Source organism: Pipistrellus kuhlii, unplaced genomic scaffold (genome assembly GCF_014108245.1).
Source record: "Pipistrellus kuhlii isolate mPipKuh1 unplaced genomic scaffold, mPipKuh1.p scaffold_m20_p_48, whole genome shotgun sequence".
Taxonomy (NCBI): domain Eukaryota; kingdom Metazoa; phylum Chordata; class Mammalia; order Chiroptera; family Vespertilionidae; genus Pipistrellus; species Pipistrellus kuhlii.
Genome location: NW_023425549.1, coordinates 1,488,608 through 1,510,449, shown reverse-complemented (window position 1 = coordinate 1,510,449; position 21,842 = coordinate 1,488,608). Strand labels below are relative to the sequence as shown.

At 53.4% G+C, this 21,842-nt stretch overlaps 2 protein-coding genes across 5 annotated transcripts; one reads left to right on the top strand and one right to left on the bottom strand.

The window, feature by feature from the left end:
* The first annotated feature begins 981 nt into the window (after positions 1–981).
* On the top strand, positions 982–5,952 carry APOBR (apolipoprotein B receptor). 4 transcript variants are annotated; one of them, XM_045572446.1, is made up of 5 exons: positions 984–1,502; positions 1,834–2,644; positions 2,804–4,665; positions 4,750–5,021; positions 5,114–5,952. In XM_045572446.1, exons 1-5 carry the CDS (start codon positions 1,446–1,448, stop codon positions 5,181–5,183), a joined length of 3,072 nt encoding a protein of 1,023 aa, XP_045428402.1. In that variant the 5' UTR covers positions 984–1,445; the 3' UTR covers positions 5,184–5,952. The 4 variants fall into 4 exon arrangements, with proteins under 4 accessions (XP_036268779.1, XP_045428402.1, XP_045428403.1 ...); XM_045572447.1 differs by having other exon boundaries at positions 985–1,502; positions 2,858–4,665; XM_036412892.2 differs by having other exon boundaries at positions 985–1,502; positions 2,831–4,665.
* IL27 (interleukin 27) lies at positions 5,858–20,634 on the bottom strand. The gene is made up of 6 exons (XM_045572425.1): positions 20,595–20,634; positions 20,372–20,508; positions 8,516–8,767; positions 8,333–8,431; positions 7,121–7,279; positions 5,858–6,393 (listed from the first exon to the last, which is right to left on the bottom strand). The coding sequence occupies exons 1-6, from the start codon at positions 20,632–20,634 to the stop codon at positions 6,142–6,144; spliced, it is 939 nt and encodes a 312-aa protein (XP_045428381.1). The 3' UTR covers positions 5,858–6,141.
* Between the last annotated feature and the right edge of the window lie 1,208 nt (positions 20,635–21,842).

The following is a 21,842-nucleotide window of genomic DNA, read 5'->3' as shown; positions in this document are numbered from 1 at the left end:
GGAAGCGGCTTCAGCGCCCGCCTCCCTCGTTTGCCAAAAACAAATATGGCCACCTGGCTGCTCAGGCCAGTCGCGACTGATTCTGGCTGGGAGCAAAGACGGACAGCTTCAGGCCCTTTTTAATTTCTTTCCGCGGTCCTGACATTGCTTTAGAGGCGGAATGCAAAGGGAACACCCGCCTAAGAGGATTTCATGAATGATTATTGGCGGTATCCAAGGCGTTAGGAGGTCCTTTTACCAAATCATTCTAGAACCAAAGAATGTCACAGACGTCCAACCCCCGGTTTTACAGATGAGAAAACAACAACAACAAAAGGAAAGTTCCTGATGATCATACCAAGTTAGAAAGGTGACGGTAGGAGAGCACCAGGGGCCGGTGCTGGCTGAGCAGGCTGCTGCCGATTCCTGCCTGCACCTAGGGAACTGAGACCAGATAGTTCTAAAGCCCAGAGTTCTTACTCTGTGACCTCATCGCCTTTATCTACTAGAAACGGAGGAAGTGGGGCTTCAGAAGCGGATTAGAGGAAGAGGTGTTGATCAATGTCACTTCACAGAGTCCCACATAAGGAGTGGATTCTCTCACCTTTCTCAGGTGGTCAAGAAGCATTCTGCTATTCCTTCATCACCTCCTTCCCCTGCTAGTATCTCCTGTGGGCTTCCAATAGCTGGTGCCAGCTCTTTCTCACAACCAGGCCGTCAGACTGCTGTTAGAAATATGCTCCTTTTGGTCTTCCCAGGTCACTCAACCAATGAAAAATGGGCTTCTGTACCCATGCAGGGTTCCAGAAACTCATCAGTGTGTCTTACACGGCCTCTTTCCTCAAGGAACTCACAGGAGGGTGGGAGGCAGACACAACCACAGGACAAAACCTAGCCAAGTTTTGTTTCACAAGAGTGACTACAGATTAGGGAACAGCACTGAAGCGGCCATTCCAGCCCCTTTTTCCCCTTGGGGAAGCATTAATGACCCTGAAATGAGAAGCCATAGCTCTTATCAGCCCCCTACTCACTCCCACTCCTTGTCCCCAAGCGAAACAGGAACCACAAACCCCAGCTTCCTCTCACAAAGTGGCTGTGGCTTGTGGGGAGACGGAAATGGCTGAGGTGTAAATACAAGACCTGAGTCACTAGAGCTGCAGTTGCCACACGCACCCTCCCCCACCCCCAATTTTGAGGTGCCCTGCTCCCATTTTTCCCCCTTTCTGGCTTCCTCCTTTGCCCTTCAGCTCCAAATATGCACCTGAGTTCCCTGTGGGGTGCACACCTATTTCCCAGCCTGGGCTGGAAGCTGCTGTGGGCATTGCGGAGGTGGGTAGGGCCTGGGGTAAGGATACGTCAGGGGGAAACAGGGGAAGAGGAAGTGCTTGGGTCCTGGGGAAGACTGGCTTGTCTTGGTGGGTGGGGACGGTCATTGTCAGCTTTCTGGACACACAGAGACAGACAGGATGGATTTCCTCCGGCTGCACCTCCCTGGGCTGCACCAGGCCTTGAGGGGGACACTGGTGAGAGGGGCAAAGAGATGCCAGGGACTTACCCCCTGCTCCCCGGGACCTCGCCTTCCCTCCTCCCTTTGAGTCTCTCAGACTTGAGGTTTCTTCCCTATGATAAGGCAGCCTCTAACCCAATCTTTTCTGGATTTCAATCCTCCCACCCCCACAAACCTATCCACATACCCCCATCTAGGCCCTTTCCTATTCCTTCTGCCGATCCTGTTGTCCTTCTCCCAGACCCAGAACCCCTCCTCCTATTCTGAGTTCCCCTGGCCCAGGGCCCCCAAGAGAGAGCTGGACCTTCTCTTAATGCTCTTGTCTCCCCCTCTCCCCATTCTTCTAGGAATCCTTCAGCACCTTTGTCTCCTACCTTTTGGGAGATGAGGTCCCCACTGTAGAGAGGAGGGAGGCATGGGCAGCTGAGGAACGGGGGGAGGTGGCTCCAGGAAGAAGTGTAGAGGAGGAAGCCCCGGAGGCTCTGGAGGGTGTGGGAGGCAGCCAAAGCAAGGGGGGCGGAGGACCGAGAGGGCCTGGAGAGGCTAGAAGACACCAGGAGGGAAGCTCAGCTACAGAACAGACCTGGAGTTGGGGAGAAGGCAGCTCCCATGGGTCTCAAGGAGATAGGCAGGACACTGGGGCATGGGAGGCAGCCAAGGCCTCCAGGTGCCAGGAGCCAAGTGCCCTCTTGGAGGCCAGAAAGAAGTCTGACGCAGGGTCTGAGACTGGCTCAGCCCAGGAGAGTCAGGAGTGCAATGAGCAGGAAGTGAACAGAGAAGAGATACCCAGAACCTGGGAACAGGAGGAGGAGGAGGAGGAGGAAGAGGTTAGGGCCAGAGAGCCAGGGGGGGTCAGAGGGGTGGAGTCAGAGTGGACCGGGCGTATGGAGCCTGAGGGAAAGGCTGGTGCCCATGGGCACAGGGCGGCAGGGGATGGCAGGGAGTCAGAACAGGCAGTCAAGGCAGTTGCAGAGGAGATCCAGGGAGCTGGGGCCAAAGAGACCGGGAGGGAAGAGGTGGTGGCCGAGGAGCGGGATAGCCAAAGCACAGAGGCACAGGGGACTCAGGACCCAGGGGCAGCATCTGAGGATGGGGCAACCTTGGGCAGAGAGGAGGTCAGGACAACCTCAGGAAGGGAGGAGGCCTGGACAATCTCAGGTGAGGAGGCTGAGACAGCCTCGGATGAGGAGAAGGCTGGGACAACCTCAAGAAGGGAGGAGGCCTGGACAGCCTCAGGAGGGGAGGAGGGTGGGACAGCCTCGGGAGGGGAGGAGGCTGGGATAGCCTCAGATGGGGAGGAGGCTGGAACAGCCTCAGGAGGGGAGGAGGGTGGGACAGCCTCAGATGGGGAGGAGGCTGGAACAGCCTCAGGTGAGGAGGTGGCTGACTTCCCAGGAGTGAGGGAGACAGAAAATGGGGCAGCCCCAGGAGACAGGAGTCTAGAATGTACAGGGAGAGTCTGGGCCCTAGAAGAGGCCTCCAGGGGAGCCCAGAAGGAGGAGGTGGGTGGAAATAGAGAGGCTGAGGTGAGTCTGTCCCTGAAACAGACTCAGGCCCTGGGAGAAATGGCTGAGGTCCAGACAGCAGGGAAGGAGAGCGCGGAAGGCCAGGGGTCGGAGTGGGGGACAGGGGAGGGCTCGGAGGGTCAGGCAGATCAGGATGGGAAAGAGGCCAAGGGAAGGCAAGACTCAGAGATCACAGCTGCTCAAGCCGGCTTGGAGGAAGCAGCGCCGGCACAGGAGGCCGAGGAGGAGAAAGAGAGCCGCTGGGCCCCAGAGGCTGAGCTCTCCCGGGACAAAGGCACAAACAAGGCTGAAGGTGATGCTGACTGGGAGGCGACCCCAAAGGCCACACCTGAAAAGGAGTTGAGGGAGAGGAGTGAGGAGGGAGCTCAGGTGGGTAGAGAAGAATTTGGGGTAGAGGGTGGTGGCCCAGAGCACAAGGTCACTGATGTTTGGGATGTTGAGCAGATAGGAGGGCCCCACACCCCAGAGGGACCACCTGGGGAAGGACAGCAGGCGAAGGGAGAGCTCTGGAGCACCCCAGCCCAGAGCAAAGAGGAGGCAGGAAGGAGCCTGGAGGCCAGTCCCAGGCCCGCGAGCTCTGGAAGGCCTGATGCAGAAGCCGGGGAAAGCCGGAGAAAAAGGGATGTGCAGAGAGGGAATTCGCAGGAGGAAAATGTAGGTATGGAAGAGGAGGAGGGGGAGGCTGCAGGAGGCCAGGAATCTGCACTGCCACGGGCCCTGGAGGCAGGCGGGGAGTGGAAGGAAGCAGGGCATGGACTGGACAGCCAGGAGCTGGGCGGAAGGCACGGGGCAGAGTTAGGGACAGGCTGGTCCCTGGGAGAGTCAGAAGCCAGAGAAACCAATGACGAGGAGGTGGGGGCTGCAGGGTCCTGGGAAGCAGAGGGAGCACCCAGCAGAATCTGGAGGCTGGAGGAGGCAGCGCCGAGCTCCTGGGACAGTGAGGACACACAGGCCTGCTCCTCGGCTGCTGGCTCTGTGGCTCAGAAGGCAGCTGCGGATGGAAGGGCTGCTGGGACTGGGGAAGGGCCTGAAGGAGGGGCAGGGGAAGCGTGGGATGGGGCATTTGGAAGGGGCTGGGACTCAGAAGGAAGTGAGGAAGCTGGCAGAGGTGCAGAGGTGATGGAGGCTGCAGAGGGAGAGAGCAGAGGCGGGCAAGAACTTGGCCTGGATGGCTCCTCAGAGGAGGAGGTTACTGGCAGAGGTGGCCAAGTGGAGGCTTTTGAGGCTGGGGAGAGTGAGCCAGGGCGGGAGTGGGCGGAGGCTGGGGATACGGTAGCGGCTGAAGGAAGCTGTGGGGTGGGTGGCTTCACCTCAGGCTCCCAGGCGGTGAGGGCAGAGGGGACCCCAGTCATAGTGGAGGCCAACGGGTTCCCAGAAGGGCAGATGCTGTCAGAAACAGAGGCTGGGGCATGGGAGGCGAGGCGGCAGGGGCGAGGCAGCGAGGGGCAGCATGGGGACCAGGGCCCTGAGGGAGAGGCACAGATGCCCTGTGACACGGACATGGAGGGGAGTGGACACCAGAGGGCAGAGGCCAAGGAGCTGGATGCAGAAGACCTGCAGGACGTCCAGGGCCAGGAGGACCAGCCAGCAAACCGGGGCCCTGGGCCATGCGAAGAGGCTGCCAGAGGGGATGTGCACGGCAGCTGGAGTGAGGTAAGGGCTACAGGAAGGGTCTAGAGCCAAATGGACCAGAGTCCGGAAGCCAGCCCCATACTACCTAGTGCTCCCTCCCTGCAGGCCCTTCTCCCCGTGTCTCGCCTGGATGTCTCTGTCCCGCGGAGCCGTGTGCTCCTGTCCCGCAGCTCCTCACAGCGCCGCTCCAGGCCCTCTTTCCGGCGCATCCCCACCCTGGAGCAGCAGCAGGAGCCTGCCAGCCCCCCGCCGCCGCCGGAGGAAGAGCTGCCAGCGCCTGAGCAGAGACCCCTCCACCCAGCGGAACCCCCAGAGCCAAGCCTCCCTAGGCCTGAAGGGACCCCGGTGCCAGCGAGGAGGAGGCCCCTGGGACAAGGGTAAGCGCTGGGTGAAGTGACTGGGCTGGGCTGGGCTGGGCAGGAGGCTCTGGACACTGGAGACCAGCTTCCGGCCTGTCTTCCGTCTCCAGGTTTGGCTTTGCACACCCCGGCATGATGCAGGAACTGCAGGCCAGACTGGGCCGGCCAAAGCCCCAGTGACGGCACCGCGACCCGGGAGCCAGGCCCTGAGCGAGAGGCGGAGGGCTCGACTGAACTCGGCCACTTGGATGCACCCTGTCCACCCTCTGGGCCCCAGTTTCTTGCCGTTTCATCCACGGTGCAGACTGAACCAGACATCTTGGAGAATCACGAACTTAAGGAATCTGACTGGTCAATGCAGCTGGTGGACTGCCTGCCCCACGGGGACCACCGTTCACAGCCTGTCCTGACTACCTCCCAGCCGGTCTTGGCAGCTGTCTGGAGGCCTGAGAGGGGACAGAGACAGTCTCCCACAGCCTTCCCTCTCCGATTGCCCCCACTCCCCCAGCTGCTCCCCAAGGCCGCGGAGAGCTGTGGGAGGCAGGCAAACCTCTGGGCTGGATGGCAGCGGGGAGGAAAGGGGCTGGGAGAGCCTATGGAACTCCATTTACAATCAAAGGTTTGATGTAAGCGGACCAGCCACCTTATAGTTCCAACATGGGAACTCAGCCTCAAAACTCTGCTGGTTACTGTGGTAACCACCAGCTGAGCAAGCCAGAGTGGAGAAAGGTGGGCCAGGAACCCTGACATGTAGGAGCAGAAAGGGGTCCAGGGTGACCAGAGGCTGCCGAGCCCACTCTGTGCCCTCTTTGGGTATCAGACACCCCTTCTCTGAAAAGAAGCGGAGGCAGAGAGAGGGTGAGAGTGCTTTATTAGGCACCCAGAATGGCAGCCTAGCCGAGGACAGCCAGCAGGTCCTGATACAATAAATAAACCATCGTTTCCCTGAGCAATAAATAAATATCCATGAAATAAATACCCAGCAAGGACTGGAGGGGCCTTAAGTTATTGGGTAGGGTCTGGGGAGAGGGCAGTGGTGCCCTGCCTTGTCTAAGGCAGGGAGCTGGTGGCTGTCCTGTTGGCCCAGACTCGTCGTAAAGTTCTAACTGGTGAGGGAAGGGGCTGAGAAATCACTCCATCAGGACTGGGAGCCGGCCAGCGGTGGGCACCCCAAGGCCTGGCCTGGGTTCTTGGCCTGGGAGAGCAGCAGTAAGTCCCGCACAGCCCGCGACAAGACCAGCTCCAAGGAGTGCAGCAACCGGTAGGCGTAGAGGAGCTGCGGCCAGGACATCCGGGCTGACTTCTGTGAGGGGCCGTCCAGGGCCCCCGGGAGCAGCCCCTTTCCCTCCTCGTTCTCCTCCTCGGGGGGGTTGAATCCTGCAGCCAGCACCTGTGAGGAGAGGCCCATGGTCAGGGTATGGTCCAGCTGAGAGGCTAAGCGAATCCGTGCCTAGTGGTGCCCCATGACGTCAGAAACCATAGTCATGATTTCCCTGGACAGCCCCTACTTCAGATCTTCCATTATGTCATCACCTCATGTATCCTGTCTGGTTTTTTTTTTGCTTCAAGAAAATGAAAGTTACAGAGCAAACTGGTGCTCAAGGAGGGAGCTGGCTCCCTCATCCAGGATTGCTCTGGGCATTTGGGATTCTGGAAATTCCCCTCTTAAGAGGCATCTTAGGATCAGAAATGGGCAGAAAGGTGATATAGCTGGTCTTTCTGCTGCTTGCGTTTTCGATTCTCCTTTTAATAAAGGTAAAATTCTTATTTCCCTGTGTTATGCGCAGCAGGACCTGATGATGTCAGAGGATGACAGGGAGAAGGGAACCAGCTTTATGGTTGGTCCTGCTGGTGTGGGATGCTGTGCTGGGTGCTTCAGAGCTGCTCTCTCGTTTAAGACCAAGACCCCAAGAGATTTAGGTAGAGCCAGCACCTGGTGCAGCTACACACACACACACACACACACACACACACACACACATCCTTCAATATACACACTTGGAGGAACTGGAGTATCTCCCTTCAGATTTACCCCACCTGTGGGCATAGGGGCATTTTTAAAAGGGAGCCAATGAAGGTGGTCTCTGGGGGTCAAGGAGGGTGGGCGGGTTCTCTACCTGGAAGCGAAGATGCCGCTGCAGATCTCGGAGATCCAGCCTCATGGCCCACAGCTGTATTCTCTCTGAGCTGGTCCACCTCCCCTGGGTCCCCAGCCCTCCCAATAGGGCTTGAAAGGGGCGAAGTGTCATGGAGAGGAAGAACAGTCGCTCCGATCCCTGTGGAAGCAGAGACCCTTCAGTCAGAAAAGGTCCACAGGGCAAGAATGACCCACGTCAAGCCCAACCTCATGTCTCTCTGGGTCCCAACCCAAACTCCACCTGAATATCTGTTCTCATCCTCAACTTCATCTCCTCCACTCCTTCCCTTCCCTTCACTCATCACCATTCTAGTCTCCGCTGTCTTTGACCTCTCTCCTCTCTCCTTTCCCAACCTCACTTTCAGTTGCATGCACGAACTCATATCTCACAACAACCCCATCTCCATGATCTTATCACGCTTTATCCATACACCCATTTTATTCCTTTCTTCACCATCCCATCCTACCTCCAGCTCCTCAGTTGTTTTCAGTCTGTCTACAACCTCTTTCCTATCCTTACTCCCATTCCTATTCCCAATTAGATTCCTCAACCATATGTCCAGACTCATTCTCTCTATTCCATCTCCAACTCCATCCCAACTCCATTTCATTCCCAGCCACACCAGTAATCCATACCCCTTCTCATCCCAACCTTCTTCCAACCTCTCCCCATTCTCATCCCTCCTCCATACTAATTTCTATCACTAATCTCATTCCATTCCCACCCCCACCTCTTTCCATGCCCAACTTCACTCGTACATTCTTCTTAACTCCATTTCTTTTAAAAAAAATATATTTTTATTGATTTTTTTTTTTTACAGAAAGGGAGAGAGGTAGAGAGTTAGAAACATCGATGTGAGAGAAATATCGATCAGCTGCCTTCTGCACACCCCTTACTGGGGATGTGCCAGCAACCAAGGTATATGCCCTTGACTGGAATTGAACCCTGGACCTTTCAGTCCGCAGGCCGACGTTCTATCCACTGAGCCAAACCGGCTTTGGCTAACTCCATTTCTTTATTTAGCTTCATCTTTATAGCCAATGACATACTCAACCTCATCCAGATTCTATCCTTCAATTTATCCCCAAATCTATCTTCAGTTCAATCCCTGACTTCATTTCTACCCACACAGCCCAGCTTTATTGCCAGCTCACTCCCCCCACCCCATCTCCCACAACCTCCCCCACTCACAGAGAGGCTGCACCAGGCCTGGAAGGTCAGGGAAACATTGGGGAGCTGCTGTCCCAGGGGCAGGAGGTCCAGGTTCACTCCTGGCAGGTGAGCTTCAGCCTGTAGGGCAAGGTGTGTTAGTGGGGGCCAGATGGGAGTGAGTATCTGCCCATCCCCAGAGCCAGTTGCGTTAGGGAAACTCACAAAGCGGTGGGTGTGGGCCTGAACTTCGGACAGCAGCTTCCTGGCAAGATGCAGGCTGACCTTGAACTCCCCCTCTAGGCTCAGGGGGAGTCTCCCTGGGGGCCTTGGAAATCCCCAGACACCAGCTCGAGCCAGGAGCAAGGAGAGCAGCAAAAGGCCAAGCCCTGGAGAGATGGGGAGAGGGTGGGCAAAATGAGGGGAGAGCTTGAGGAGAACTTGAGCCAAGGGAGAACTCAAGAGAAGGAGCCTTTTCTAAGCCTGTGCTATGGGCCTGTGTATCATCTCACTGAACCCTCAAAACCGCTAGTGAGATGGAAGCTACTGAAGACACCATATGGCACATCAGAGTGACTGAAAGGCAAGTGCCCTCTACCCCAGGCAGACACAGCCTCTCACAGCCCCCACTCACTCCCTTGGCCAAGTGAACTAACTGCACAACTCAGTGTGGCAGCCTGGGAGCCATTCTTCCCATTTAGCATACGAGGAAAGTGAGGCTCAGAGACAGGGACTTGCCAAGGTACAGAGTCAGAGGGTGAGGGAATCAGGACTGCACTCTGGATCTGTCCAAATGCAGACCCTGTGAGGGCCCCCCCCCCCCCCCCCCCGGGATCTGAGAGCAGGCACCACCTCCCCTGGGGCAGGCACACACTGTTCTGCCAAGGATTCCTCGGGCTTGGCCAGGTGGCTCTGATGGCCCCACTTAGGGCCCCGAGGGGCTGGCACTGCTGGAGGCTCTATCCCAGGGAGTCAGAGGGCAGACTGATCCAGTCGCGACCAAGGCAAGTGGGTCACTCTGCAGTGAGGGAGGAACAGGGGTGCTGGGAGAGGGAGGAGGCCTGGAATGGGAGGCAGAGCCTGTTTCTCGTTTGGATTCTTCCCTTGAGCAAGTGACTTCTTATTTCTGTGCCTCAGGCTCCGTCTGTAAAACCTGAAAGTGCTTCCTGTCCCGTGTTTCCTGAGCAAAAGGAAGAGGCAAGATGGGGCCGGAGCTCTGGGAAGAGAGCAGTGTTTAGCGGTTTCTCCCTCAGGGAGAGGAAACGTAGCAATCACTGGGTTACACAATTCTCCTCGAAACACAAACCAAAAGAGTCCCTAAGTCTGTTCCTGCTCACCCCCCTCTCCCTGCCTCTTCCCTGTCTGTTCTTGATCTCTCACCCTGGGCTTTGCTCCTCGAAATGTCCTCTCCATAAAGACCCTGGGGAGTTTCTGGGTACATCCACTTCCCCCATGGACCTCCAGAGTGGATGGGCAGTGTCTGGCTCTCTAATTTCCAGGCTCCCTAACTTGGGGCCCACTCTGATCTCCTGGAGACTTTGGGCAGAGTGGGTTCTTCCCAGATCTGTGTTGAGGGAGAGGGGTGCCCAGACTGGTGGATATTATGTCATTTCTTACTGACCCTCCACTTCCTGCCTGAGCTCTGGAGCCCCCAGTCCCTTCCCTTGGCAGACAGTCCTGGTCCTTGAAGGTTCTGTCCCCATCCTTTAGTCCTTGGTCCCTACTCTGACTCTACTGTCTGCTCTGGTCCCGGCCTCTGAATCCTTCAGTCTCCAACTGCAGACTCCTCCCAGGGTTTGAACTACAGACCCTTGACCAAGTTAGGCTGCTGACTCCTTGGCCACAGCCCCTGACTCATGGCAACTCTTCCTGCTGTTCTTCCTCTAGCTGGATCCAATGCCCAGCCAAGCTGTCTGGCCTTTGCTCATTCACTCCAACCCAACTCTTCATTTATCTGCCAGGTCTTGGTTCTGGTCCACCTGCCTGTCCAACTCTCTCCATCCATGCCAACCAAACTGTCTCCTCCTCCCTCTATCCAGTCCCGGCTGAACCACCACCTGACTGTCCAACTCCTCTTTTCCATTCACGCCGGCCTCATTCCTATCTTTTTTTTTTTAATTTAATATATATATGTTTATTGATATCTTTATTGATTTCAGAGAGGAAAAGAGAAGGAGAGAAAGATAGAAACATCAATGATGAGAAAGAATCATTGATCAGCAGCCTCTTGCACATCCCCAACTGGGGATTGAGCCCGCAACCCAGCATGTGCCCTTAGCCAGAATCGAACCCGGGACCCTTCAGTCTGCAGGCTGACGCTCTATCCACTGAGCCAAGCCAGCTAGGACCCTCCTTCCTATCCTTAGTCCCTGCCAAATACTAGTAGCCCCTCAGCCCCTCACCCCCATCCACACCAGTCAAACTCTCCCATCCTCTGCCCAATCTCAGCCAAGCCTCCCACCCCTGTCCCCCAGCCCTGGCCTCAAACTCACGCCAGCCAAGGTCGCCTGCCTTCTGGCCCATGGCAGGGCCCAGCCTCTTTGGCCAGCCATCTCCGGGCCGGGGGAGTCTTATACTGGGGGCTGTGCCCAGTTTCACTTTCCGTGCTGCTTGTACTTTCAGCTTTGCTTTAACTCACTCTTCCCTCCTCACCACCCCTTGCTAAAATGGGGAAATGTAATTTCCCTTCCCAGAGGGGGTGTGGTGGGGGATGGCGGGAAGCTGGGGTTCAGTCAATCCAAGCTGCTGACCCTGCTGAGCTCCAGGTCCAGTCTTTCCCTCACTTCTCCACTCTCAGGTGAGCCACCTGCTCTGTTTGCTGGTAGGTCCCAGAGACTCGAATCCCCTTCTGTTTCTCTGCTCTGTCATTATCGTTCTAGTGCCATCACCAGCCTACTGTCCTTCAAAAGACGAATGGCCAGGTAAGGAGACTGCCCATCAGAGGGGTCTTGGGGTCTTACTCTCTTCTGGTTTACCAGATGGCTGAGGAAGGGAATCCATGGGAACTTGGGGCTCATTGGGCATCTGGGATGGGGTTTTGTGTGGGTCAAAGGGGTCTCAGTCTGGGCAGAGTCAGGGCTCAGTCTATAGCCTGGGTCGGGGATGGATGAGAAGTTTCATTCAGGGCCAAAAGCTCAGTCTTTCGCCAGAGTCAGATCTTGAATTAGAGCTCACTCTGTTTTTGGGATCAGGACATGGTCTAGGATTGGACTCAGAGCTTTGTCTGGGACCAGCATCCTGGCTCTGTGTTTGGGGTCAGAGCTATTAATGGCCTGGGCTCTACTTGGGATGAACTAGGGTTGGGTTCAGTCCAGAGAGGGCCCAGAGCTTGGTCTGTGGCCAAGGTTCTGAAAGCTTGTGACTCAGGTCAGGGTTCCGGTGTGGGCTGGGATAAGAGCTCATTTGATGAGCAGGTTAGGGCTCAGCCTGTGGCCAGGTTGGGTTGTGTGAGGTCAGGACCAGGCCTCAGCCAGGTTCCAGAATAGTTTCTGCTCTGTGGACATCTGTCAAGGCTGGGTCGCATCAACCACAGGTCTTCCTTCCAGCACAGCGCCCCGCCCCCCCAGCCCCGCCCTGGATTTCCCATCTTGAGGGAGAAAATGGGGGTTTCTTGGTCTTCCCTGAGGCCCACTGTTACCACTTTCCTTTTGGGACCTGCGGGGTTTCCCTATGGGTCACGGCTGTGAGACAGAAACCAAGGGGGCTTCCCCTTCCTACACCCTGTCTCCTCAGCTCTGCCTTGGCACTGCCCACCAGGGTAGCCTGGGACCAACTGCCAGGGAAGTACCAGCACCAGCCAGGGATCAATCCCAGAGGACTGCTGGAGGAAAAGGACAAGGAAGAGCGGCTGGCACCTGCCTAGCCCAGACTGGTTTCCCTTGCTGTGCACCCTGGTGGTGGCAGCTCACCCCCCCCCCCCCCCGCCCCATCCCATGCACCCTGCGCTCTCTGCAGGCGGTCCTACACATCCTTAGGCTCATGGTGAGGACTGACAGAGGCTCTGGCTGGCTTTCCTCACATCCCCAAGTCTTGCCATCATCCTAGAGACATGCCCACCCACTCACTCCCTGCCCACAGCCGCACCTGATCTCTCCAATCCTGAACCCCATCTCCTGCTCTCTGGTCCTCCCAACCTTCTCATAGGGTTCCCTGAGACCTCTGCCCTTGCTGCTTCTCTGCCCTTCTCAGCCTGGCTCCTCCATGAGGCTCCTCCAGCCTCACCTCTCACTTCCACTCTACTCCTGCTCCAGCCCCTGGAGCTTCATGCTTGAACGCGATGGGCCACCTCATACTTCTTTGCCTTTCCCAGGCTGGTCTCTGCCTAGAATGCCCTCCCTGCCTTATGGGCTTTGTCACAGGCTTCCCCCTGAATGGCTTATTCTTCCTGCCATAAAGCTTGTGGGCCATGGGGATGTTACATTTGCTTATCTTGCTCCCTCTCCCCTCACTCATACCTCTCAAGCCATGCCGGCCTCCTTGTTGCTCCTTGAACATGCCAGGCATGCTCCTGCCTCAGGGCCTTTGCACTTGCTGTTCCTTCTGCCTGCCTCTGTTCACATCCTTGGAGGATGAGCCCGTCTCTGCCTACCCGAACCTCAGTTTCCACAATTAGATCTTGGCCGGTGGGCTGAGGCTTGGGCTGGGGCCAGCAGGAAATGGAAGGGAGGCGGTGAGGGGTGAGAAGTGCGGGAAAGGAAGCCAAGAATCCCGTGTGGACTGCAGTGTGCAGCTAACGCCTGGGCCTCAGGTGAGTCACAGGCCTGGCCTGGACCTCAGTTTCCTCATTGAAAAGTAATTGCAAATTTGCCACTGTTATTATGTAGAGAATGAAAACCTAGACGATTTAAAAAATGTATTTTTTGATTTCTTTACAGAGAGGAAGAGAGAGGGATAGAGAGATAGAAACACCGATGAGAGAGAAACATCGATCAACCACCTCTGGCACAACCCTCACAGGGTATGTGGCCACAACCAAGGTACATGCCCTTGACTGGAATCGGACCCGGGACCCTTGAGTCCGCAGGCTGACTCTCTACCCACTGAGCCAAACCGGTTTTGGCCCTGGATGATTTTTGAAAAAAGAAAGAACCATATACCCATTTCCTGATGATTTTCCAAGCCCTGACTCAGCGCTGGCCTGTGGAACATTCCCTCGGGTTGCCTGCGAATCCTGAGCTCAGGAATCAGAAGGCAGAAGCTTCAGATGTGACGTCAGGATGGAATCAGGAAGGGAAACATCTCATTCAAGGCCACCCAGTGGGGCAGTGACAGAATGAAGACTGGAACTCAAGAGGGGAATCCCTGGGCCCTGTGATGTCATCATCGTTGAGGCCTGGAACGAGTTCTTGGGTGAAACCAAGATGGGCTTTGGTGCAGGCGGGAAGGCTGGGGGAGGTGAGGTTGGAGCTGGGGCCACACCTCTGAGTCTCCTGAACAGGATATGAGGCCCTGAGGCTAGGCACTGCACTGCCCACCCCCTCCCAGGAGAGGGGGGTAGATGAGGCCTGGAGTCCCATGATCACTGGGTCTCTCTCCCCTTGTCCACATGCACCCATCCCACCTGGCACCCAGGTCTAGCAGGATTTGCTTCTGCCCCTCCCACCCACCTTTGACCCTGGGAGGGGGAGCCTGGTGAGGGGAATGCTTTAAGGTCCCACCTCTCTCTTCCCCATGAGGCCATGGCGGGTACCTGGGAGGGCTGAGAGAAAGGGAGTGGAGGACCTCCAGTGGGACAAGATGGTCATCACTGGGTGTTCTATGTGAACTCCACGGTCATGCATGGTGGGAAGGCTGAGCTGCACAGGCTGCGAGGAGGAGGAGGGAGGCCAGGTTTGCTGGGTGCCAGGAAGGAAGAGCCGGAAGCCCAGCCCGGGCAAGTGTCGGAGCTGTCTGACCTGTGACACCCTGCAGCCTCCCAAGTTTGCCTGGACTCATGGGCTGAGAGTTGGGCCCCATTCTGCAGATGGGGAAACCGAGGCACCATGTGTTCTGAGCATCTCGCTCAAGAGGATGTACATGGGAAAGGGCAGAGCAGAGCCGGGACTCAACCCGGGACTTTTCTTCCCCGGGCTGGTGTTTTTCCTCTGTTGCCCTCCTGCTGGGCTTCCGGCTCTTCCTGGTGCTTCACAAATCTGGCTCTCACCTTCTCCCCACAGCCTGGGCCGCTCAGCCTTCCCACCTGACATTCCTGTGCCCTTCCCAAACCCAGAGGGTCTGCCCCAGACCCCAGGCAAGCGGCGTGGACACCTTCACTCCTCCCATGCTTCTGCAGGAAGTGCCCACTGAATCGGAGGGCAAGACAGAATTAGGACGCTGTGGCGGCCCTCTCTCTGCGAAGAAGGGACGGATATGCAAAACCAGAGACAGTAAGACAGAGCGGGCAGTTTGCAAGGTCCTGGGACACCCAGCGAGCCTCTTTTTGGCCTTCATCTCTTCACCTGGAGAATGGCCATGACAGTACCTTCCTCACAGGGAATGAGAGAGCACATGGACGTGTGCTCTGGTGATCTGCAAACTGGAAGTGCTAATAATATCGGGAGCCCGTGAAGCAAAGATGGTCAACTGGTCAGAGGGTGAGAGAATGACAAGAGAAGAGCATTGCTTGGGATATAGCTGCCATCTGTCATTTCCACCTGTCCATCATTCTTTTTACACACACACACACACACACACGTATGTATATATAGATATAATGGATTTTAGAGAGGAAGGGAGAGGGAGAGAGAGAGAAACATCAATGATAAGAGAGAATCATTGATCAGCAGCCTCCTGTACACACCCTGCTGGGGATCCAGCCTGCAACCCGAGCGGGGCCCTTGAGTGGAATTGAACCTGGGACCCTTCAGTACACAGGCTGACGCTCTATCCACTGAGCAAAACCAGCTAGGGCTTTACATATATTGTATTTTCAAAAGCACCTGGATTTTCCTTTGGGGAATTATCCTCTCCTCTCCCAGAGGCTGACACCCCCATGTGGGCACATGACCCAGGCCCGGCCAGCCCCTTGCTGCAGTGAGCAGTTCACGGACAGACACGTGACACCCTGAGTCAGTCCTGGGCCTGCTGGCAGGAAAGGCTTTCTCTCTGCAGGGATTGCTAGGCCGGTAGAATGTGAGCCCGAACCTGCCTCAGACGGGAGCCAGTGCAGGGAAAGCAGGGCTGAGAGCTCCTGAGGGAGACAAGAACCTTGATTATTATGTATTTTAAGCTCCTAGATCCAGCTTTTCCAGCGGCAATTTATTATTTTTAAATATATTTTATTGATTTTTTTTTTTTTTTACAGAGAGGAAGAGAGAGGGATAGAGAGTTAGAAACATGGATGAGAGAATCATCCATCAGCTGCCTCTTGCACACTCCCTACTGGGGATGTGCCTGCAACCACGATACATGCCCTTGAGTAGAATCGAACCTGGGACCTTTCAGTCCGCAGGCTGATGCTCTATCCACTGAGCCAAACTGGTTTCGGCTTGGTAATTTATTCTGAAACCTTCAGTTTCCCAAGCCAATCTTCTTTCCTGCTTTTAAGGCACTTTGCATTGCGTTTCTGCCACTGGTAGCACATGTCCCCTCCCTGCTTGATCCATCTTCACAATTGATTTCCAAAGTAAAAAATCTCAGACTAGATTTTAAAAATCATGATAAAGTCCGATGGTAATATAGTGGAAGGAAGCCAGTGACAAGCACACTCCACAGAGAAGGAACAGTGTGAAAACAGGGGATGCTCGGTTCATAGTTACTGAACACCAACGCGGCCAGCAGTGGGATACTGACAGCAATGTCCCAGGCACTGTCCTAGGCACCAGAGCTACAGCAGTGAAGGAAGCCAACAGGAAGTTCTGCCTTCATGGAGCTTATACTGGATGGATAACATTAAAATTATAATTGGGTAGATAAAAAAAATCTACCCAAATGCTTGTATGTACCAGGAACTTTTCAATAATCGGCTCATTTAATCCTATGTTGTGGATACTATTGCTCGTGTTTATTTTATGCAAGAGAGGACCCTGAGGCCCAGAGAGGTTAGGCTTTGTGCTCGATGTTAAGTTAGTGAGTGGCAGCTCTGGGATTTGAACCCAGGACATCTGGCTTTCTTAACCACTATACTACACTGCCTAGGAGAGCAGTTGGCATTTATTGAGCCTTCTCTGCATGCCAGTCACTGTCCTAACAGCTTTACCTGCATAAACTCATGTGATCCTTAAAACAACCCATTTTACAGATGAGAAAACTGAGCAGTGCCGCCTCCAGCTTGCGAGCTCCAGGAGAAGGGGGGGAGGGGGGAGTAAGTAAAGAGATCTCTATACCAGGGCTCCTGTATACAAAGCAGACTGCTCGCAAACCCACAAGCAGTAAAGAGCTAAGGAAGCCACTGGCTACCAAAGCCGCTCGAAAGAGTGCGCCCTCTACTGGAGGGGTGAGGAAACCTCATATTTACAGGTCTGATACAGGATGTTATCAAAAGTCCACTAAACATAAGGTGACCAGATTTTAACATTGGTAAAGTGGGACACCATTGATTAAAGTGGGGGGTGTGTGGGGTGTGTGTGGAGGGTTCTTGATTAAACATTGGTCCATATGGAGCAACAAAAATTTTCATAGAACGCAAAAATAGTATTGTAATATATTTTAAAAAATTTCAACATAAGCACAATTTACAAATATAATAAATAAAAAAATTATGTATAGTATTATTTTATTCTTTGGCATATTTCTCATTTGAGTGAATTTTTTTTTTAGTAGATTGCTGTCGTTTAAAATTTTTCACAAGAATTTGTTAAATTATATTTCACATATAAAATGGCTTTCAAAGTTTCAACACTTAATTGTAACATAAGTCGTGTCACTTTCAAGGCTGGCGCTAGACTTTTTGCCACCACTATAAAATATAAGTAATACTAGTACTGTCTGCTAAATTCAGGAAAATTTATGTATTTATGAAATAAATAAATAAATTACTTACCTAAATGATCTGAATAGCTGATTTGTAATGACATCACTTGTTTAACTAGCTCACTAACATGAAGTATGATGTGTATCGTCTGACAGATAGTTACAAAATGTTTTCGTCCTTGCGAACTTTGATAAGCAGTTCTCAATAATCAGTTCTGAAAAATTATTTGTTATTATTAAAGTTTAACATTATAAAATTAACAAAAATAATATAAAGTAATATAAAACTCATATCCTGGCTAAATAGCCACATGGCCACCAAAAACCATATTTTCCCTTCCTGTTCTCCCTAGCTTGTCATGCATTCTTTCCAAAAATCGGGACTTTTTAAAAACGCCAAGTGGTCTCAGGATAAATTGTTAAAAATCGGGACTGTCCCACCAAAAGTGGGACATCTGGTCACCTTAAAAACATCTGATTTGAAAACTTCCCTTCTGGCATCTGGTGCAAGAAGTTGCTCAGGACTTGAAACAGACCTGCGCTTCCAGAGTGCAGCTACTGGCGCTTTTCAGGGTCAAGTGAAGCCTGTCTGGGTGGCGTCGGAGAAGACACCAGCCTACTATCTATGCCAAAAGGTAACAATTGCATCCCGACCGGGGACTGAACCTGCACCCTGGGCATGTGTCCTGACCAGGAATTGAACTGGTGACTTTTTGGTGCATGGGATGACGCTCAACCAACTGAGCCACACAGGTCAAGGTATACTTACTGGATTTAAAAAACAACAACAACAACAACAAAACAGGTACATTTCCTATTGATGGCAACTAAATGGTGTTTGTAGCATTTTTATCATAAAGTAGACTCCATCCATTCACTATACTTTCTGAGTTGTCCTACGTGTAAGCAGATATTTAAAAAATATATATATATTTTATTGATTTCATAGATGAAGGGAGAGGGAAAGAGAGATAGAAACATCAATGATGAGAGAGAATCATTGATTGGCTGTCTCTTGCAACCCCCACCCCTAACTGGGACTGAGCCCTGAAACACAGGCATGTGACCTGACAAGGAATCAAACCGTGACCTCCTGGTTCATAGGTCAATGCTCAACCACACCGGTCAGGCAGTACATATTTTTAATGTTGTCTGTTTTCTGGGTTGTTTCTGTAAGTTTGCTATTAAGATATATCCTATCTAATAAAAAAGTAATATGCAGATTGACATTCATCCCAACAATAAGATGGCTGTCCCCATGTGGACACAAGATGGCCCCACAAGATGGCCAGCAGGGGAGGGCAGTTGGGAGGGACCTGGCCTGCAAGGGAGAGCAGTTAGGGGTGACCAGGCTGGCAGAGGAGGGAAGTTGGGGGCAAACAGGCTGGCAGGGGAGTGGTTAGGGGATGATCAGGCTGGCAGGCAGAAGTGGTTAGGGGCAATCAGAAAGGCAGGCAGGCAAGCAGTTGGGAGCCAGCATTCCTGGATTGTGAGATTGGGCCTAAACAGGCAGTCCAACATCTCTTGAGGGGCCCCAGATTGGAGAGGGTGCAGGCTGGGCTGAGGGATACTCTGCCCGCCCCCCCATGCACAAATTTCATGCACCGGGTCTCTAGTTAAACTATAAAAAACCCCAACAATAGCAGAACTGAAATTTGAACTAAAACAGTATGACTTGAGAATCCACACTCTCTTTCTTCCCAATTTTATTGACATGTAATTGAAAAATAAAATTATTTTATTTAAAGTATACAATATGATATATGCATACATTACAAAAGCTTTCCCTCATCGAGTTAGATAACACATCCATCACCTCTTAAATTTATTTATTTTTTGTGTGAGAACATTTAAGTTCTACTGTCTTATAATTTCAAGAGTCCACATTTTTTTTTTTTAAAGTATGTTTTTATTGATTTCAGAGAGGAAAAGAGAGGGAGAGAGAGATTGAAACATCAATGATGAGAATCACTGATCGGCTGCCTCCTTCACGCCCTCTACTGGGGACCAAGCACACAGGCTGGGCATGTGCCTGACTGGGAATTGAACTGTGACCTCCTTGTTCATCGTGGCTCAACAACTGAGCCACACCAGCCAAGTAAGAGTCCGTACTCTTTTTTTATTTTTATTTTTTTATCCTCACCTGAGGATATTTTCCCATTGATTTTTAGAGAGAGTGTGAGAGAGAGGGAAAGACAGAGAGAAATATTGATGTGAGAGAAACACATCAATTGGTTGCCTCATGCATGAGCCCCAGCCAGGTCCTGGTCAGGGAGTAGCCTGCAACCGAGGTACCTGACCTTGACCGGAATAGAACCTGGGACCCTTCGGTCTGAGGCCAACGCTCTGTCCACTGAGCCAAACTGGGTAGGGCAAGAGTCCATACTCTTAACTATTAGTCCTACCACCTCTAATGAATGAACAAAGGAATGAAGGGGCCAGAAACCAGAAACCAGGTCCATAATGAAGGGGCAGTGCCCTGGCTGGTATGGCTCCATTGGTGATGAGGAGTGGTTCACCGAGAGCTCACTGGTTAGATTCCCAGGCTCCATCCCACGTAGGGATAATGCAGGAGGCAACCAATAGCTGTGCCCAAGCCCTGTATTGATAAAGCCACGGCCCTCCTGTATTCATTGAGAGTGTGATGGGCCCTAACTTACCCTGCCTGCCACTCACGGTCCAGTGTCTTGCCAGGATAAGTATAGTGAGCAGTACAAATCAGAAGAATGCAGGGAACAGCCCTGGCTGGGTAGCTCAGTTGCTTAGAGAGTCCTTCCCATATACCAAGGTTTCAGGTTTGATCCCCAGGCAGGGCACATGTTTCCCTCTCTCTCTCTCTCTCTCTCTCTCTCTCTCTCTCTCTCTCTCTCTCTCTCTCTCTCTCTCTCTCTCTCCAATCAATCGAACAACAACAACAACAACAACAACAAAATGTAAAAAAAAGAATTCAGGAAACAGAAATGCAGTGAGAGGGCAGAGGAGTGAAGAAGAAAGTCAGGAGTCCCATGGCCATTCCCTGAATTTCCAGAATTGCCAGCCTGCCCAGGAGTAGGAATATGCATCCCAAGCTTCCTCAGTAAATGCCAGGAAGCAAGGAGAGAGGGAGGCAGAGGCCTTGGTGCAAAAGTAGGAGCCGGGGCAGAGGTCAGCTTCCCCTTCCCCTCCTTGGCCTCCGGCCTGGCTCATACTCACCTTGGTGGGTGACAGATCTGGTGGGTAGACTGGCCCAGTCAGCAGGACCCTCTCGCAGAGCTGGCTGGTCAAGACCTCAGAGTCCTCACTGCTGCCTCTGTGGGTCTGAGACACAGAATGCCACTGCCGACCTGGCCCTGGAGGAGGAGGGCAGAGCAGGTCCAGCCAGCTCAGTTATAAGCAGAAAACTTACCGGGACTCCCCTTCCCCTCCTTTCACCCACAGGGCAGCAGACAGCCCTCAAATCGGCTGCACTGCCCCATGAGGTGCAGAGGGGCCTGGAGCGTGGGACAGGGCGGCTCCTGTGAGGAATCGGGAAGCTTCCTGTGAGAGTCTCTGACGGGACCGGCTCAGGGGCTTCCGTTCCGGAGGTGCCACGACCCAGCTGCAGGCCTCCTAGCAAGTCACGTTCCTTTCAAGCTCAGCTCCCCCTTCTGTAAAATGGGATGGTGGCTCCCTTTGCTTGCTGAGCTTGCTGGGACATCAGACCTGTTGGATGACCAGGGAGGGGAAACTGTAACTGGAAAGGCAACGTTATGCAAACAGGGTCCTTCTTCAGAACCAGGGGAATCCTGACAGGTGACGATGAGAAGAGACAGGTCGGTCCTCAGCAGGAGGATGGTGTGAGGCAAGGCTATTTCTGACACAGTCACTCACGGGTGTTTGTGTGCACCTACTGAGTGCAGTGACCAGCCTGAGGAAGCGGCAGTGAAAGGCTCTTGGAAGCAGTGCAGGTGGTTGAGTCCTGTGTCAAATGGGCAGCAGGGAGCCTGCTGGGAAGGTGGTGGCAGAGTGGCTCCGACAGGACAGCAGCAGAGCCTCAGGGGTGTGTCTCCTCCAGGAACAAGGCAGCAGCAGAGGGGGGTTGAGGGGAGGAGGTGGCGGGAGCACGTTAGCCTCCCTGCCCAGCCCCAAGCCCACCCCAAGCCCGTTCTCTGTGGCCACTCAGCTCCTCTCCTTGTCTTGGGTTTCTCAGCTGCCAGGGGTCGTCTCTCCTGACCCCAGACAATAAATTAATAAGTAAAATATGCACTTTGTCAAGCAGTACTATGTGGTCCTAAGAAAATAAACAGGCCCTAGCTGGTTTGGCTCAGTGGATAGAGCATCGGCCTGCAGACTGAAGGGTCAAGGGCACATCCCTGGGCTCGATCCCCAGTAGGGGCCATGCAGGAAATAGCCGATCAATGATTCTCTCATAATGGATGTTTCTCTCTCTCTCTCTCTCTCTCTCTCTCTCTCTCTCTCTCTCTCTCTTTCTCTCTCTCTCTCTCTCTCTCTCTCTCTCTCTCTCTCTCTCTTTCTCACTCTCTCTCTCCCACTCTGAAATCAATAAAATATATTTAAAAAATAGGACTATCATCATGAGTCACTCTCTACCTTCCTCTGGCCTTTGCTTCAATGCCACCTTGTCAGGCAGGCTTCCTGCATATCCTGTTCCCTGTGTGCACCTGTCCTGTTTGTCTGCCACGCT

Coding starts and splice junctions, on each gene's coding strand:
- APOBR (XM_036412886.2), top strand. CDS start 1,446: ATGGATTTCCTCCGGCTGCACCTCCCTGGGCTGCACCAGGCCTTGAGG. Junction 4,666..4,749: donor TGCACGGCAGCTGGAGTGAG/GTAAGGGCTACA, acceptor CCCTCCCTGCAG/GCCCTTCTCCCCGTGTCTCG. Junction 5,022..5,113: donor AGGAGGCCCCTGGGACAAGG/GTAAGCGCTGGG, acceptor TTCCGTCTCCAG/GTTTGGCTTTGCACACCCCG.
- IL27 (XM_045572425.1), bottom strand. CDS start 20,634: ATGGGGCAGTGCAGCCGATTTGAGGGCTGTCTGCTGCCCT. Junction 20,509..20,594: donor TGAGGGCTGTCTGCTGCCCT/GTGGGTGAAAGG, acceptor CTCCTCCTCCAG/GGCCAGGTCGGCAGTGGCAT. Junction 8,432..8,515: donor AGGCCCACACCCACCGCTTT/GTGAGTTTCCCT, acceptor CTTGCCCTACAG/GCTGAAGCTCACCTGCCAGG.